Here is a 20,070-nt window from a genome sequence, read left to right as displayed (position 1 = left end):
CAATTATTTTCATAAATAATAAAATTTCTTGACAAGAATTCAATTATCTTGAAAAAAATTGAATAGTATTCTCCTCAAGAATTCAATTATTTTCAAGAATTTAAATTAAATTCTTCACAAAAATTTAATTATTTTTGTAAATTATTAAATTTTTTTTTTGTAGGAATTTAATTATTTTTTTGAAAAACAATAAAATTTGTTAACAAGAATTCAATTATTTTGAAAAAAAAAAGTAAATAGAATTCTTCTCAAGAATTGGATTATTTAAAAAAATTTTTTAATGAAATTCTTCATTAGTTTCTTCTTTCAAAAATTCAATTATTTTTATAAATGATAAAATTCTTCTGAGAAATTCAATTATTTTAAAAAATAATAAAATTCTACTCAAAAATTCAATTATTTTGAAAAATACAAATGAAATTCTTGACAAAAATTCAATTATTTTAAAAAATAATAAAATTCTACTCAAAAATTCAATTATTTTCAAAAATAATAAAATTCTTGACAAAAATTCAATTATTTTAAAAAATAATAAAATTCTACTCAAAAATTCAATTATTTTCAAAAATAATAAAATTCTTGACAAAAATTCAATTATTTTAAAAAATAATAAAATTCTACTCAAAAATTCAATTATTTTCAAAAATAATAAAACTCTTGACAAAAATTCAATTATTTTTAAAAAATAATATAATTCTTCGCAAAAATTCAATTATTTTCATAAATAATAAAATTCTTAGCAAGAATTGAATAATTTTTTCCCCAAAATTGATGCAATTTTTTCGCAAAAACTCTATTCTTCGAATAAATAATAAAATTCTGCGGAAAAAGTTCAATTATTTTCATAAATTTTTTTTAGAATTCTCTTTATAATAATTCAATTATTTTCATAAATTTTAATAAAATTCTTTAAAATATAATTAAATTATTTTCATAAATAATGAAAGTTCTTAGCAGAAAATTCAATTATTTTCCTAAAATTGATGGAAATTTTTCCAAAAATTCAATTCTTCTAAATAAATATAATAAAATTTTACTCAAAAATTCAATTATTTTCCTAAAATTGAATAAAGATTTTTCTAAAAATTCAATTACTTTTACAAAAATTTAATAAAATTCTTCACTACATTTTCAATTATTTTTTATACAAAAAAATAATATTTTAATTACTTAAAAAATTCTCCAAAAAAATTTAATTATTTTCAAAATATTTAAATTAAATTTCTCAAAAGAATTTAATTATAAATAAATTTTTTATAAAATTGCCAGAATAAATACAATTATTTTCAAAAATTTCTGATAAAATTCTTTAGAAAGAAAGTTTTGTTCGCAATTCTTGTAAATTATTAAATTTCAAATGATTTGAAATTTGAAAATTTTAAAAATCTTATTTCCTGTGGAAAAATAATAATAATTATTAAATATTTATTTTCAAAAAGCTGTCAAAGTTTCGAATAATTTTATAATATTAAAGATTTTGAAAAGTAAATGTACCACAAACATTTTTTTTTTTTTTTTAATATTTAACTATTTTTAGAGTGAATTAAAATATTCTTTGTCTCTCTAAATTAGTGACAGAATTTTTGCTTTTGAATTTGTAAATTTTACTAAAAAATAATAATTTCTACTAATTTTTTTTACTAAAAAAATAAATATAGTAATTTCTATTCATTTTTTAGTAAAAAAAATTAGTAAAATTTACTAATTTACTAATTTTTAATTTAATTATTGCTAATTCAAGTTTAGAGAGTAGAGTCAGGGAAAAAGTCGAAGTTCTGTTTGGAAATCAGGAAAAAGTCGCAGGTGAAAAATAAAATAAAATTTTTGTGGCAAAGAAAAAGAAGAAAAAAGACAAATTTTAAATAGAAAAACATTTATTTCACAATCCACTGGCGATAACATTGATACAAATTTGTTATATATATATACATAATATAATATAATTATATAATATAATATTTTATATTATGTAATAAAATTCTATAATTATTATATAATTATAATATACAATTATATATAATATATTTCACAATAATATTTTAACATAATTAATAGAAGACTTTTTTTTTTCTTCAAACTGTCGACAATGAAATTCTTGATATCTAAGAATTCGAAAAAAAACGAAAAAAAAAATAAAATAAAATAAAATAAAAAACATCGACAATTAGATTAGAGAAATTTTTTTTCTCTTTTAGTCGTATTTTTTTATATTTATTTATTTATGTATATATTTATATATTTTTTTTGTAATTATTTCATTTCGGCGTCTATCGCTAGCAATTATTTAACATTTTTTTTTTTATCCACATTTCACCGTTAAATTATTAAATAACAATTGTCCGTTATGTGCGACACGTAAAAAGAATCTTTGAAAAGTTTTTTCCAAACTCTTGAGGATAACACGCAATACACGGTATTGCATTTTTTTTTTTTAGTTTAAATACACAACACTCGCTGTTTACAAAAAATCGAAATTTTCGAAAATGGTTTCATTTTTTTTTTATTTTGTATTTTTTTATTTCGTTATTTATTGATAATCGCAAATATTTTATTTGCAACTGTATTTTTTAATTTTAATTGCAAAATATTTTATTTGCATAGAAATTTTTATTTTAATTGAAAATATTTTATTCTCAATTATTTTATTTCAATTCTAATTGGAAATATTTTAACTGCAATTATTTTATTTTCAATTATTTTTATATAAATTATAATTGAAAATATTTCATTTCAACTCTAATTGCAAACAATTTAGTTTCAATTATTTTTATTTCAATTTGAATTGAAAATATTTTATTTCAATTCTTAATGCAAACAATTTAGTTTCAATTATTTTGATTTCAATTAGAATTGAAAATATTTCATTTCAATTCTAAATGCAAACAATTTATTTTCAATTATTTTTATTTGCAATTCTATTTTAATTTTAATTGAAAATTTTTATTTTCAATTATTTCCTTTCAATTATAATTGAAAATATTGTATTTCAATTCTAATTGCAAAAAATTTAATTTCAATTATTTTATTTTAATTTTAATTGGAAATAATTTATTTTCAATTATTATATTTCAATTCTAATTGTAAATATTTTATTTGCAATTCTATTTTAATTTTAATTGCAAATTTTTATTTTCAATGATATCCTTTCAATTATAATTAAAAATATTGTATTTCAATTCTGATTGCAAACATTTTAGTTTCAATTATTTTTAATTATTTTATTTCAATTTTAATTGAAAATATTTTCAATTATTTTATTTCAATTTTAATTGAAAATTTTTTCAATTATTTTATTTCAATTTTAATTGGAAATTTTTTCAATTATTTTATTTCAATTTTAATTGGAAAACAATTTGGTTTCGTTTATTTTATTTTAATTTCAATAGAAAATATTTTAATTGCAAACAATTTATTCGCAATTCCATTTCAATTGGAATTGAAAATATTCTATTTTTAATTATTTTATTTCAATTATAATTGAAAATATTTTAATTGCAAATATTTTATTTTGTAATTCTTATAAAAACCTTTTTTTTAACAAAAAGTTTTTCGTTTTTTGAATTTTTTTTCTTTTTTCCAAAAAAGAAAATTCTTTTTTCTAGAAAAGAAATTTCATGTCTTTGTGTATTTTTTTTTCATTGTGCGAAATTTGACAAAAAAAATGTCGATTTTTTGTTTACATGCGACACATATATATGTATATATATAAATATTAGATTCTGATTAACATTTTTTTTTTATTATTATTAATATATTAAATAATAAAAGTACGAAGGAAAGAAAAGAGCGCTCTTATAGAAAAGAAGAAAAAAAAAATACATCAGTCGGATTACTGGTTATTAAAATTAACATAAATTGTGTACATATAATACAAGGTGAACAGAACGAGAAAACAATATTTATTTTTTGTTACACAATATTATAATATATGTGAGTGAAAAAAAAAATATTAAAAACAGGATGTGAAATCATTAATTATAATAATGCAATTAACAAATTTTTTTTCTAATAGAAACATTTGAAGAAAAAAAATAATAATAAAATAATTTTTTCAATTTTTTTTTCAATTATCAATTTTTTTGAAATACATAATTAGAAAAGAATAAAAGAATTTTTTTCATACGATTTTTTTTAATTACTGTATTTTTAAAAAAGTATATAATAATTAAAATAAAAGATAAAAATATTCATATTATAAAAATGATGTTTTCAATTTTTTACTAATTAGCATGATTATTTTTAAAAAATATAATTAAAAAAGAATCGAAATTGTTTTTCAATTTTTCAATTTTTTTTCTTAATTACCATATTTTTAAAATATGGAAACTAAATAAATAAATGAAAAATAAAAATATGTAATTAAAAAAAAGATTGGAAATTAAAGAAGAATTGAAAATTGAATAAAAATTGAAAATTCAATGAAAATATCCAATTAAAAAATTGAAAACTAAAAAAAAAAAATAAATAAATAAAATTGAAAATTAAAAAAAGATTGAAAATTGAATAAAAATTGAATATTCAATGAAAATATTCATTAAAAAAATTAAAAACTAAATAGCTATTGATAATTGAATAAAAATTAAAAATTCAATGAAAATATCCAATTAAAAAATTGAAAACTATAAATAAAAATAAATAAATAAAATTGGAAATTAAATAAAAATTTGAAAATTAAATAAGAATTGAAAATTGAATAAAAATTGAAAATTCAATAAAAATATTGAATTAAAAAATTGAAAAGTAAATTTATTATTTAGTTTTCAATTACAAAAAATTGAAAATAAATGAAAATAGAAAATTTAATAAAAATATCTAAAATAAAAAAAATTGAAAACCAAATTAAATTTGAATATTCAATAAAAATATCGAATTGAAAAAATTGAAAACTAAATGAAAATATCAAATTTGAAAGAAAATGAAAACTAAAAATTTATAATTAAAAAAAATGAAAATAAAACAAAAAAAAATTCTTTCAATTTAAATACAGTAAGAAAAAAAGAGGAAAATAACATTTTCCCACTAAACATTTTCTAAATAATTATTGTAAAAACATACGCAATAAAAACAAAGAATATAAAAAAGAATAAAACAACATGTACAGAGAGTAAAGGTAAAAAAATAAAAAATAATAATAATAAATGCCTCTAAAAACTTCCAGCATTTTTCCATCGTTTTTTTAAAATCCTAGGTAATATTCCATTTTCATATATTGAAAAAAAATCTCAATCCAAGTTTTTTTTTTTCTTTTCTCAACAAACAATCTGACTGGTTAATTCCAAAGCCTTTTTTTGTTGTGCGCAATAATGCGGATATGTATATTACTTTATGAATATATCACAATTTTTTTTTTTTCATAAGGACTATAATCGCACTTTTTTTTTTTTTGATGGTTTTTGCGAGATTATATTTTTTTGTCTATTTCAGCTTTTCTTTCTTTTTCTTTTTTTTTTGTTCTCTATAATTATAATTATAGGCTTTTGCAATTTACAGCCGCTAAAATTTGCTCAGTCCTTACGTTTTTATTTTCTTTTCTTGTTTTTAGAAATTTATTATATGACACTTTTCAAAAAAAAAAAAAAAATTAATATTTTTCATAAACTTTCAAAATTGAAAATTAAAATTTAAACGATTAAATCACAAAGAATTTCGTAAATTTATCAAGAAAATAATTTTCAGTCAATTATTTTCGTTTATAGAAAATTTTTCCAACGAAAAATTTCCTTTTGCAATCATAAGTTATTAAAAAAAAATTTCTATTCAATTTAAGTTTTTTTTAAATAATAAAAAATTTTTACAAATATTAATTTCTATTCGATTATTAATTATTTAATTAATTTAATAATTGATCAATAATAAATAAACTTTAAATATCTCCAAAAATTGCTAAATAAAAAATCATTATAATTAAAATTTTCAATTTTTTTGCAATTATTTCTGAAAATTTTCATTTTGAAAAATGCGTTTTGTTTGTAAAACAATTTTTTTTTTAATAAAACAAAAAGATTTTTAAGATATCTTTTTTTTAAATTGTGTCAAAGTTTTTTTTCTTTCAATATATTAACAAAAAAAAAAAAATTTTTTTAAATTAAAAAACATTTTAAAAATTAAAAAAAAACTTGTCCCAAAATTTTCTTTTGGAAATTTGTTCGCTTTTTTCTTGGATCCCAAAACCTGATGAAAAAAAGACTCAATATGAGTCATTATGATAATAATCATTAACATATTTGTGTAAATAATAATGGTCCATAAGTCCGTAAACGTAATATTAAAAATGCATTTTTAAATTTAATGCCCTGATCTGTCTCCAGTGGAAAATAATTCACAAAAATTACAATTTTTCAATTTTTTTTTTAGTTTAAAGAAAATATTTTCCTCCAGAAATTATAAAATATTAATTTATAATTAATTACTAATTGACCATTAATTATTAACTAAAAATGAATTAATAATTATTTACTAAATAATTAACTACTAATTAATAATAACATACTAATTTATAATCATTACTAAATAGTTGACTACTAATTAGCAATTAACTACTAATTAATAATTAATTACTGAGGAATTAACTACTAATTAATAGTTAATTAATCAGTAACCAACTACTAATTAATAGTTAATTACTAACAAAATTAATAATTAATTAGTAGTTAATTATTAACTATTAATTAATAATTAACTACTAATTAATTATTAACTATTAATTAATAATTAACTACTAATTAATTATTAACTATTAATTAATAATTAACTACTAATTAATTATTAACTATTAATTAATAATTAACTACTAATTAATTATTAACTATTAATTAATAATTAACTACTAATTAATAATCAATAATTAATTAGTAGTTAACTACTAATTAATATTTAATTACTAAATAACTAATAATTAATTACTAAGTAATTAACTACAAATTAAAATTTAATTTCTAAATAATTACCTATTAATTAATAATTATTACTAAATATTTGACAACTAATGAGTAATTAACTACTAATTAATAATTAATTACTAAGGAAATAACTACTAATTAATAATTAATTACTAAATAATTATCTAATTATTAATAATTTTGTAATAATTAATAATTAATTATGTTTTTAAAAAAATAAAATAATAAAAATGATTACTTTTCATTCGAACCAAATAGTAACAAGAGTGAATTGAAAGAAAAAATTTTAATAATAATTTTTTATTTACTGTTTTAATTTTTATCGAGAATTAATTAAATTTTTAAAAAAAAAAGTATGTGAATTAAATTATCAGTGGAGCAGATCAAAATAATGCTTTTTCCTTGCATTTCGCTAGCATTTGTTAGCTGAGTGAAAGCATGTTAATTAATGCAAAATTTATTAATTAATATTACGACAATTTAATTATTATAATGCCATCCTTTCTCCTCGATATGGAATTGCGCAAAATATTCGATATAGAATATTATATATAATATAAAAAGAAAATTATATTTTTTTTTCATGAGTGTCAAGAAAAAAATCAATTCTTTTGAATATCAAATACATAAAAATTTAGAAAATATAAAATAAATTCAATTTCATTTTATATTTGAAAAAAAAAAAAAAATTTTAATTTTAATTCAAATTAAAATAAATTGAAAGTTTAAAATTCAATTTTCAATTTAAATAAAACGGAATTGAAAAATTAAAACAATAGTTTCAATTTTTTTTTAAATATAAAATTTAAATTTGTAAATTTCAATTTCAATTTATAAATAAAACAGAATTGAAAATTCAAATATCAATTTCAATTTAAATTAAACAAAATTGAAACTTTAAAACTTTCAATTTCATTTTAAAAAATATAAAATTTTCTAATCAAAAAATTTCAATTGTAATTTCAATTTAAATAAAAAGAAATTGAAATTTTTAAATGTCAATTACAATTTCCAACATTAATTTCAATTTACATGAAACAGAATTGAAACTTTAAAATTTTGGATTTTATTTTTAAATATAAAATTGCAATTTTCAAATTTAAATTTCAATTATCATTTAAATGAAACATAATTGAAAATTTAAAATCTTGAATTTTATTTTTAAATATAAAATTGCAATTTTCAAATTTCAATTTCAATTATCATTTAAATGAAACAGAATTGAAACTTTGAAATCTTGAATTTTATTTTTAAATATAAAATTGCAATTTTCAAATTTCAATTTCAATTATCATTTAAATGAAACAGAATTGAAACTTTGAAATCTTGAATTTTAATTTTTAAATATAAAATCGTAATTTTCAAATTTCAATTTTCAGTTTCAATTATCATTTAAATGAAATAGAATTGAAACATTAAAATTTCAATTTTATTTTGAAAAATATAAATTTGAAATTTTATATAAAAAATTTAATTATTTTTAAATTTCAAATTGAAATTTCATATAAAAAAATTCAATTTTCTTTCAAAATATAAAATTGAAATTACAGATGAAAAAAGTCTATTTTATTTTACAAAACGTAAAATTAAATTCCAAAAATTTTAATGTAAATGAAAAGAAATTGAAAATTCAAATTTCAATTTAATTTTAAAAAATATAAAATTAAAATTTTTTTTTAAAAAATACAAAATTGAAATTTTCAATTACATTTTTTTTTTTGCTTATTTAAAAAAATAAGATTAGAATAAAAAAATTATTTTCAATTAAAAAATACATATATATATGTATATATAAATTTAACATTTTTTTTCAAATGAAAAAAAAAACATTAAAAAAAAGATGCAATTTGTCTTTTTCTTTACGTGCGGATCATTTATAGCATGCAGAAAGAAAAATAATCGTCACAATAATAAAATTATAAATCAATATTATTTTAAGTGACATTAATTTACTTTCATGATGATAATAGTTAATTATATGCGTCATTCCATTTTTATTTACAAAAAGAGAGAAAGAAATTTATATTTTCTTACATATGGAAGACGTCGCGCGTTTTTAAATCGATTAAAATGCGCGTTTATCTCTTTATTGTGTGTCTTTTTTTTTTTGTTTGAACATCTTTTTTTTCATTCTTTTTTTTCTCATATTTTTTTTTTATTTTGGTAGAAGATAAAAATTATTGTTTGTCCACAATCATCGAGAGTTTTTCGTCACTGACCTAAGGTTTATCATATGAATTTATCAATATGTGTGCATTGATTACTTTCAATTTTAACATTTCTAATTTTACTTCTCAAAATTACAATTTTCAAATTGACTTTTCAATTTTCGAATTAATTTTTCAAAATTTCTAGTCAATTTTTCCAAAATTATTAATAAAATTTTTTTTAATTAATTATTAATTAATTTTATTTTTATTATTTCGATATTTAAAAAAAGATTTGTAAAAAATTAAAAATAAAAATATTTCAAAATTTTTTTTTGTAATTTTTTAATAATTTTAATTTTAAGTATTTATAATTATTAATAATTGTAATTACATATTTATTTAAAATTATTACATTCTCATCAAAAATGAGAAAGTCTTGTTTAGAATAAATAATTATAATTATTTAGTTATAATTATTAATAATTGTAACTATTTACTTATAATTATTTAGAATAAATAATTATAATTCTTTTTCTTCTAATGTTTAAACTTTAGAGCAAGAAAGAATTTTTGTTAAAAATAAAAATATTTAATAATTTTTCTTTTCGTTTTTTTTCAATAATTATAATTATAATTAATCATTGCAATTATCTTTATTGATATTCAATAATTCTTCTTTTATTTTTTTTCTCAATTTTCCTTTCTTATTTTTCTTTTTAAAATAATTTTTTCTTGTCTCAATAAAAATTCCAACTTTTTCAAAAAGAAATAAAAAATTTTTTAATTAGTAATGAAATTTTAAAAAAATAAGACAGTTTTTTTCTTCGAAAAATGTTGAAAGAGAAGTAAAATTAGTATATAAAAATGTCTCATACTCTCACAGAGAGTTATTTGTTTTTGTTTTTTATTTGAATAATATTTAATGCAATATTGATTTTTTCTCTATTTAATCAATATTAAATAAGTTTATGTACCGATCCTATTTCGATATATCGTAAAATGTCGAATAAATAACCAAAAAAAGTACGCATCAAGTCGTTAGAAAGAGTCAGATAGTTTAGTTAACGTCCCCTCTTTTGTCTTTGTCTCTTGACGCATGCGCGTTGAAGCATTGTAGTTAAAACAGACGCGACGTTTGGTAGTGTGTACAGACCTTTATGATCACAGTTTATTCATTTGAAAATGTGAGTTTGCCCTTCTATTCACTTTTTACATTGTCAATGCTCATTTCTTATTTTGATTGTATTTTTTTTGCATTAATTTAATTTTCAGCAATTTTATTGCAAAACCGGGATTGTCACTTTCTTTCTGCAAAATAATTTTTCTTAAATTTATATTCTAACAATATTTTAAGTCTTCAGAACAATAGAGTCAAGGTATTTGAAACGATTGCGGAATATTGAACTTCCCAACCTCAAAATGTAAGCGTATGTTTTTTTCGTTTTCTTTTCTAGATATATTCAAAAAATCGTGAAATTCGTCGATTTTTCAAATTTTTTTTTCCAGAAAATTTTCTAAATCCTAAATTTTGACTAAATTTGTTATTTTTCTTCATTTTCAAACAAAATTATACGCAAAAATTCAGTTTTTGAACGATTTTGAAAAATTTTTCAAAAATAAAAATTAGTTAATTTTTTTGTTCTTATCTAGAGAAAAGTTCAAAATCTTGAATTTCGACTAAATTCATGAAATTTTTTTTATTTTCCAACTAAAATATATATGCAAAAAAACCAGTTTTTGAACGATTTTGTAAATTTTTCAAAAATTAAAATTCTTAGATTTTTTTTGCTTTTTTTCTACAGAAAATCTTCAATTTCGACTAAATTTATTTATGAAACTTTTTCATTTTCCAAATAAATTATATAAAAATAAGTTTTTGAATGATTTTGCAAATTTTTTAAATTTTAAAATCGTCGTTTTTTTGTTTTTTTTTATAAAAAATTTCAAAATCGTGAAATTTGTCGATTTTCTCGATTTTATTTTGCAGAAAATTTTTTCCAAATCTTAAATTTCGACTGAATTCCTAATTTTTTTCATTTTCAAACAAAATTGTAAGCAAAAAATCATTTTTTGAACGATTTTGAAAATTTTTGAAAAAATTAAAATTCGTCGATTTTTTTGTTTCTTTTTCTACAGAAAATTCCAAATTCTTGAAATTCTTGAACCAAAATTGGTTGATTTTTTTTTGTTTGCACAAAATTTTCGCATTTTTAAATTTCGACTAAATTTGTAATTTTTTTTTTTATTTTCAAACAAAATTATTCGCAAAAATCCAGTTTTTGAACGATTTTGAAAATTTTTTTAAAAATTAAAAATCGTCGATTTCTTGTTTTTTTTCTACAGAAAATTTCAAAATCTTGAATTTTTGACTAAATTCATAACATTTTTTTTCATTTTCCATATAAATTATCCGCAAAAATAAGTTTTTGAACGATTTTGTAAATTTTTCAAAATTTAAAAATCGTTTTTTTTTCTACAAAAAATTTCAAAATCATGAAATTCGTCAACTTTTTCGAATTTTTTTTTGCAGAAAATTATTTCTAAATTTTAAATTTCGACTAAATTTGTAATTTTTTTCAAACAAAATTATATGCAAAAATTCAGTTTCTGAACGATATTGAAAATTTTTCAAAAAATTAAAATTCGTCAATTTTTTTGTTTTCTACACAGAAAATCTGAAAATCTTGAATTTCGACTAAATTCATGAAATTTTTTCATTTTGCAACTAAATTATAGGCGAAAAATAAGTTTTTAAATGATTTTGTAAATTTTTAAAAATCGTGAAATTATTCATCGTTTTTTTTTCCTATAGAAAATTTCAAAATCGTGAAATTCGTCGATTTTATCGAATTTTATTTGCAGAAAATTTCCTAAATATTTAATTTTGACTAAATTCCTTTTTTATTTTCATTTTTAAACAAATTTATAAGCGAAAATTCAGTTTTTGATGGATTTAAAAAATTTCTGAAAAATTAAAATTTGTCGATTTTTTCGTTTTTATTTCTGCAGAATATTTCAAAATCTTAAATTTCGACTAAATTCACGAAATTTTTTGATTTTTTAAACTAAATTATACGCAAAAAATAAGTTTCTGAACTTTTTTGTAAATTTTTAAGTGTTAAAAATCGTCTTTTTTACATTTTTTTTATAAAAAATTTAAAAATCGTGAAATTTGTTGATTTTTTCGAATTTTTTTTTTGCAAATTCGACAAAATTCGTAATTTTTTCATTTTCAAACCAAATTATATGCGAATATTCATACGCATAAGTCTTTAGAAAGAAAAAGAAGAGGGGACGTTAGGAACATCAGCTGTCTCTTTCTATCGTCCTGACACTTCTTCCATCAATAGAATTCGTAGAGAGTCGCGTCCAATGTAATTCATAAAAGTTATCGAGACTTTGATGTATCAAAATTCGACTGCGGTGTCGAATGTACATTGATTATACATTTCGATATATCGAAATAAATCGACGCTGCGATATATCGATAAAGATTATCGTGCCCAATCGTAAACTCATACTTGAGATAGAAAAGGAAAAAAAAGATATTTCTATCCTTTTCTACACAATTTACGTTTTACGATTTTCAATTTGTGCTTTTACTCCATTAATGAAGTAAAAAAAGTTTGTTTTTCAATATTATTATTATTATTATTGGGAAATCTCCAGGGGAGACATTTGGATTCTATTTTCTCCGAAGAGGTTTTTTTTCCTTGTAAGTAGCAAACATCAAACACGAGAGGAAGGAGAGATAGAGTGAGAAAGAGAAGATGGGGAATAGTTACTTCTATGATTTTGGGAACATGGCGAGAATGGCGGCGCAAATTTGTTGTGCGTCAGTTTCATGTGGATGTAATGCCATTGCGGCTTGCACTTGTTCCTCGGGGAATATGCTCGCCAAATGATAATGTAAACGACGACGTGCGTCTTGTGTTTGTGTCGCGCCCCATGGCGAAGCGGACGGCAGGAGATTCAATTGCGGATCAGAGGCGCCCAACCGTGGCACTTGAGGCGATGGTGCTGCTAAGCTGCCGCACGGTGGCCATGCACGATATGAGTCTGGCGCTGAGGCTATTCGCGTCACATGCTGATGAAGATGGTGATGATGTTCCTGATGGTCCCAACTGGAATTTTAGTGAAAATTTTCAGGTTAGTATTTTTAGGTTTTTAATATTTTATTATATACTATAAATAGTAGTGTAATAGGCTGTTTCACTACATCGAGATATTTCGAGTTCGAGTATGACGTCAGATAGTTGGAAGGAAAACAAGCAGACGACACAATGCAATTCTTATGGGAGAAACAAATTTGGCATTTTCTTTTCAATGTTTTGCAAATTTAATGGATTTTAAACACTTTCTATCTACATATATATGTAATTGAAACGAATTCTGTAAAATAATTGTAGTGACATTAACACTTTACACTTCACAGGAACTTGAAAATATGCTAAAATGTATGTTTTTAAAGTTAGGAACGTCTGTTTACCACTATTATCTCTATGTATAAAATAGTTGTAAACAAACGTTCCTAACCTCAAAAACATACATTTTAGAATATTTTTAAGTTCCTGTGAAGTGTAAAGTGTTAATTTCACTACAATTATTTTACAGAATTCGTTTCAATTACATATATGTTGATAGAAAGTGTTTAAAATCCATTAAATTTGCAAAACATTGAAAAGAAAATGCAAAATTTTTTTCTCCCATAAGAATTGCATTGCGTTGTCTGTTTGTTTTCCCTCCAGCTATCTGACGTCACACCTGAAATCGACTCTGACGTCACAACTGAAAATAGCCTAATATTCTGCGTGCCCTTTCGGTTTGTACAACTACTTTGAAAACTGTGATATTTCTATCATAGTGTTTATTAGTTCGTGGCGAGTTTGTTTCACATTAGCACATTAGTTACGAACTTAGGAGATTAAAAAAATTAATTGGTTTATAATTCCGTGCTTTACTCAACTGCGAAAATGAAAACAATGATAATTTGAGTGTCAAAGATGTAATTATTTAAATAATTTGTCAGTAAATATCGTCAAATAATGCGAAATATTTGTTTTCGATGAGTAAATCTAACATTCTAACCTCACTTTTTTACGTCATTTTTTGTACAGCTTTTTATCAACGTTCAATAATAAATATGTTAATATTTTGCATACCATTTATAAAATGTGCAATATAATTTTTTAATGAACTTATTAAATTTGCATGTAAATGATATAAATTTTAAACTAAATTTGTAAAAGACTCCCAAAGTGTAAGTAATATATTTTAATTATTTTTAGCGTAATTAATGAAAATTTGTTTTTTTGGTCCTCTCGCCTATTTTATTAAGGACGAATCTGACGTACAGTCAAAACAAAAGTTAGTCCAGTGTCATATTTTCGTAATTTAAAAGAAAAAGACAAATTAAATTTTAAACTCATTTTTGTCGGAAATGTGAAGAATTTAATTTTGAACATTTAAAACGATTGAAAGTTGCATTTGAACAAAAATTACAATTTTCTGTCAATAAGAAACATTTGTTAAATTTTAGGTTCTGTTACTTAAATCTTTTATTATTGACAAAAAAATTATAATTTTTATTCAAATATAACCTTAAATTGTTCAAAATGTAGAAAATTAAATTCCTTACGCTTCTTTCAAAAGGGATTTAAAATTTAATGTCACCATCTCTTTTAAAATACAAAATTATGACATTGGACTAACTTTTGTTCCTAATGTTTTTCGGATTCTTCCTTAATGTATTTATTAAAAATTTCTATTGAATTAAATATATAATAATAGTAAAATAAATAGTAATTGAATTAAAAATTAGAAATTCTTTAGTTCAACACTGTTATAGATCTTCATCGAAATGGTATATTTTATAACAAACTTTTGAATTGGTAATGTTTATAAAGAATTCTTGAAATAGTACATTTTTCCACTAAGCCAACGAAATTTCGAATTTTTTTAAAAGAAAAAGATAGGTTCCAATTATTAATTTGTTTCAGTAGAAACGCAAAGGTTATAATTCTCAACAATTTAAACAATTAAAAGTTGCCTTTAAATAAAAATTACAATTTTTGGTTATTAAGAAATATTTTCTAATTTTAGGTTATGTTACCTAAATCGATTCTTATTGACACAGAATAGTAATTTTTATTCAAATGCAACTTTTAATTGTCTAAAATTTTCAAAAATTAAATTCTTTAAGCTTTTACTAAACAGAATTTAAAATTTAATTCAAGTTTTTTATATAAAATAAGAAATTAAAAAGGTGCTTTTTTAAAAGTTGAGCTAATGCCTCAATAAAGTTACTATCAGTTTTGTACCAATGTTAGACGAAGGTAAACGTCAATATCAACGTTGCAGTTTTTGCAAGGGGGTTTTTTATAATCTGAGCTAATAACTTAATTAAATTACTGGTAGTTTTTTTTACCAGTGGGAGACAAAACGAAACGTCAATTACAACATTGCATTTTCAGCAAGGTGTTTTTTTTAGAATCTGAGCTAATACCTTAACAATATTGATGACAGTTTTGAACCAAAACTACATGTCAATTTTAACGTTGTATTTTTTGCAAAGGTTTTTTTTATATCTTATTATAACTTAATAAAATTAATGGTAGTTTTTTACCAGTGTGAGACAAAACTAAGCGTTAATTTATTCATAACTTTCAAAAAGCAATGAACAGATTAAAGTGTTCTTGGTCTTATTTTAAAGTTGACAGTGTAAGCTTTTGTTTAGTACACAAATTTCAAATTTTTCTAAACATTTTTTTAGAAATTGCAGCCCATCAAAGATGGACAATGAAAATTTACAGAATACGAGAATTACACCTCTTTATCACTTCATATTTCCGATTTTATTTATCAAAAAGTCTTGGGCATAGGATTATTTAACGGCAATTTCAATTTTGACTGGTAGTGTAATTCCTCAATAAAATTACTAGTAGTTTTATTGACCGTTGTGAGAAAAAACTAAACGTTAATTGCGACGTTGCAAATGTAATGAAGACTTAGTGGAATATTAGTATAAAATTATCAGTAAAGTGTTACTTGATTGGCACTGGATATGGTGAATCGTTGCTCGTGTGCCTGGTGAGAGGTCGATGAAGCGCTGGATGTGGAGCATTAATCACAGGTGGTTGTTGAGGTGCTTGTTGCGAGGAAGCCGCACTAGGCATACTCTTCTGCTGATGATACCTGCGAAGCTGATAGAGTCTCGGATCACAGACTGGATTCAAGGTCAGCTGCCTCTGCAATTTCCTGTGCATATTCACAGGTTCAGGCTCGGAGTTTGATACCCTCTGTGTCCAGCCGACAGCTGATGGATATCCTGGATAAATCGGAGAAAACCTGTTTTTAATACCGAAAAATCCTCGAGAAATTGTAACCCCCTAAGGTCCAGTAAGATTTAGACTGTTTAAATATTTAAATTACCTTGAACAGTCTGTCCAGGGGGAACTTTCGAATAGGCCAAATCACTGGTGACATTCTCTACGGAACGGCTCTTTGGGACGGAGGAGGAAGACTGAACAATGGCTGATCTCGTTTTACAGAGAGGCTGATGCTGTGGCACTGTTACGCTTGACGATGTCACCGCTGGAAGTGGTAGACTTAGACTAGGTCCACGTGCTTGGAGATGACGCTGTGCGTGTTCGACAAGTCTCTCCGTAACGGATTTTTGAGGATGTGGTCCACGCTCCGGGTGTCGAAATTTACACTTGTTTCCGTAAGTACATTTCTGTAAATAATTCAATAATAGTAACAATTAAACTACGTTTTATACACTGAGAGACTTTTTGGTCTGTAGGAGACTTTCGATTGGCTGCTGACTTTTTGGCTTCACAGTCCAAATGAGCAACCTTAATAAAATTGATGACAGTTTTGAACCAAAACTAAACGTCGATTTCAACGTTGCAGTTATTGCTAAGTGTTTTTTTTAGAATCTGAGCTAATTCCTTAATTAAATTGATGACAGTTTTGAACCAGAACTAAACGTCAATTTCAACATTGCAGTTATTGCAAGGTTTTTTTTTAGAATTTGAGCTTATACATTAATAAAATTGATGACAGTTTTGACCCAATGGGAGACAGAACTAAACGTCTATATCAACGTTGCAGTTTTTGCAAGGTGTTTTTTTTAGAATCTGAGCTAATACCTTAATAAAATTGATGACACTTTGAACCAAAATTAAACGTCAATTTCTGCATTGCAGTTTTTGCAAGGGTTTTTTTTTAGAATCTGAGCTAATACCTTAATAAATCGAGAAGAATTCTTACTTTGGCATAAGGACAAGGCGGCGCAGGATCAGTTCTTCTGGCTCCGACTCTTAAGAAATTGTCCAGAGTTGGTCCACTCCTTCCTAGTGGATCATCAGGTGGCATAAAGCGATCATTGACAAAGCTGTACATCAGAATTCTTTCCTCAATTACTTTCCGAAATTCCGGACTCTCCTGCGCTAAGTCCCGATAGTTGTCGTTGCTGACTACAATTCCATCTAGTTCAGCCGCCAATCGTAATATGTACCGATCGTCATAGCAAACCATTCGCTTGCCACCCACCAATCTTTAAAAAACGAAATTCCGGTAAATGTGCAAGTAGAACACAAAATTCGAAAACTCTAATTAACTAAAGTAGTGGAGTAAAAGAGATGATAAGTGAGATGGAAGGTGGAAGATAGAAGATAGACTTAAAGGTATAGTGAGAGAAAATTTGGAAAGTGGAGATGATGATTGAGTGATGATGATTTACCTGGACGGAGTGAAAACTAGAAGACGATCCCTCTCCAGTTCGCCGAGGATTTCTTGTTCAGTGATTGGATTATCAGGTCGCGATGCTTCCTTTCTCCATTTTGGAACAAAAACGGTAATTTCACGATGTCCCCTAGCACGGAACCAATCGACACATATCTTAATGCCCCTGCAGGAGAAAATCTCCTTGTTGCCATGGCTCATTGCCACATTACTCCCATCGATGACAACTGGTCGGAAAGCGGAACTACCGGTTAAATTACCCGTTGGATGTCCACAATCATCACCCGATAAATCCGTCGACTCCATTAAAGCGTCTGCCTCATCAGGACTGTCTGCTAATTTCGACGAGCACGTCGCCCCGAGTTTTATTAATTCCGCCAACAATTCATTTTGACCCGGATCCGGACCCAATTTGTGCAATGCTGCCTGGACTAATCTTTCTGTGTAGCCCAATTTCAATGCGAATTCCACTCTGGCTGTATAACCTGAAGGGAAAAATTATTTGATATGCTTATTGGATAATGTCAATTTTCGTGTCGAAGATGCAAAAATAGAAAAAAAAGTATACGAAGATGTAGTTATTTAATATTTCGTTTTGTTTCAGTTTTTTAAAGTACCTGGAGTCTGGGTGGGAGATGGACCCTGGACCGTGACATATTCGGCGAATTCGGCCGCCAAAGTGTCGGAGGTTGTTCGCGAGACATCAGAATGGGTCGAGGACGAGACTTGTGATTCCAATTGTGGATGAACGGAGGACGAACCCAATGAGTCCTCGGCCTCATAATCGCTGTCATATGACGAGTCCTCCGCATCGGCCCCACTTCCGCTTCCCAAAACCGTGCAGTCGACATACCTCTAAGGACAGAGTAAGTAAAGACAAATTTAAAAATACAAAAAGAAATTAATTTTAGTATTAAATAGACGATAGCGGTCACATGAGTAGGCATCATAAGGGATTAATTTAATAAAAAAATTTAGCCTAGAGGTGTTTTTTTTCTAAAATTCCACATTGCTTGAAAATAAGTTTTCCCTGAACTAGTTTCTCGAATAAGATAAAAGGAGAACGAGTAGCGATTGTATCTCTTGCATGATGTTAAAGTTGCCATATCGTCCTTGTATCTCCTTGACTATCTTCTCGTGAATCTTATCGATAAGATACAGAGATTTAATTTGTAAAGAAAGTGACTTTACTATAGCGAGAAAAAGACGTGTACGGTAAGCATGTATGTATATAGACAAGACATCACGAGAGATTTATGGGTATTACGCACGAAAGTTTTCTTTTCTCTCCAGTCACGAAACGCTTTTCCAGTTTTCATTTCACTTGCTTATTCCCAGTGTGTGCGTGTGTGTGCGAAAGCGGTAAAAAAAAATTCCACATCTAGAAAGTGATTCGAAAAAAAGTATTAATACACTCCTAAGGATAAAAAAAGATACAAGTGGAATATAACATTTTATCTTAGGAGGACTTTTCTTAAAATAAATTTTAAGAAAAGTAAAATTATACGAAAAGTTTTCTAAAATTGCTTTGCAAAATTGAAATAAAAAATTTCCGTTTATAAAAAAATTGCGAGAGCGGTAATTATAATCGTAAATGGGGCACAGTTCTCCCAGGTATACGGATGTAACCATCGGAGGAGATCCAGGTGAAAGTAGCCAGGGCGAGACGAAGATATCAGGGTCGATGGTAAAGCCTGTTGTATCAATATCGCAACAGGTGTTGTCAACAAAGAGACTTCATTCTTTTAGGATAATTTCTTTTAGGTTGATTTCTTTACACCCTCATCATTTCTTTTTATCCCCAAATAACACACTTGTACAGTTATCTTTAACTTTACTTTTCTGTTTCAATACTTTTTCTAATTAAAATTAAATTGTTTTCTATTGCAGAAGTTATTAAGGAAATCGGATCTATGGACAGAAATTGATGTCAGTTTTACATCATGTCAATATCAACGTTGCAGTTTTTGCAAAGGGTTTTTTTTAGAATCTGAGCTGATACCTTAATAAAATTGATGACAGTTTTGACCCAATGGGAGACAGAACTAAACGTCAATATCAACGTTGCAGTTTTTGCAAGGTGTTTTTTTTAGAATCTGAGCTAATTCCTTCATAAAATTGATGACAGTTTTGAACCAAAGCTAAACGTCAATTTCAACGTTGCAGTTATTGCAAGGTGTTTTTTTTAGAATCTGAGCTAATACCTTAACAAATTTGATGACAGTTTTGAACCAGAACAAACGTGAATATCAACGTTGCAGTTTTTGCAAGGT

The 20,070-nt window shown here is 23.7% G+C and overlaps 1 protein-coding gene across 2 annotated transcripts in view; it reads right to left on the bottom strand.

Moving 5' to 3' along the window:
- Positions 1-12,184: 12,184 nt before the first annotated feature.
- LOC122512450 (probable ribonuclease ZC3H12D) overlaps positions 12,185-20,070 on the bottom strand; it is a 51,834-nt gene continuing 43,948 nt past the window's right edge. For both annotated transcript variants that reach the window (XM_043628285.1, XM_043628292.1), the window contains exons 2-7: positions 18,415-18,652; positions 17,796-18,282; positions 17,324-17,609; positions 16,481-16,784; positions 16,097-16,376; positions 12,185-13,173 (exon numbers count right to left, since the gene is read on the bottom strand). In XM_043628285.1, the coding sequence (XP_043484220.1) occupies positions 12,837-13,173; positions 16,097-16,376; positions 16,481-16,784; positions 17,324-17,609; positions 17,796-18,282; positions 18,415-18,652 (1,932 nt within the window). In that variant the 3' untranslated portion in view covers positions 12,185-12,836. The remainder of the gene's footprint in view (positions 13,174-16,096; positions 16,377-16,480; positions 16,785-17,323; positions 17,610-17,795; positions 18,283-18,414; positions 18,653-20,070) is intronic.

The sequence above is a fragment of the Leptopilina heterotoma genome, unplaced genomic scaffold (genome assembly GCF_015476425.1).
Source record: "Leptopilina heterotoma isolate Lh14 unplaced genomic scaffold, ASM1547642v1 Lhet_123, whole genome shotgun sequence".
Classification (NCBI taxonomy): domain Eukaryota; kingdom Metazoa; phylum Arthropoda; class Insecta; order Hymenoptera; family Figitidae; genus Leptopilina; species Leptopilina heterotoma.
Note: the sequence above shows the minus strand (reverse complement) of the source record. Positions and strands in the feature narration are given on the sequence as shown.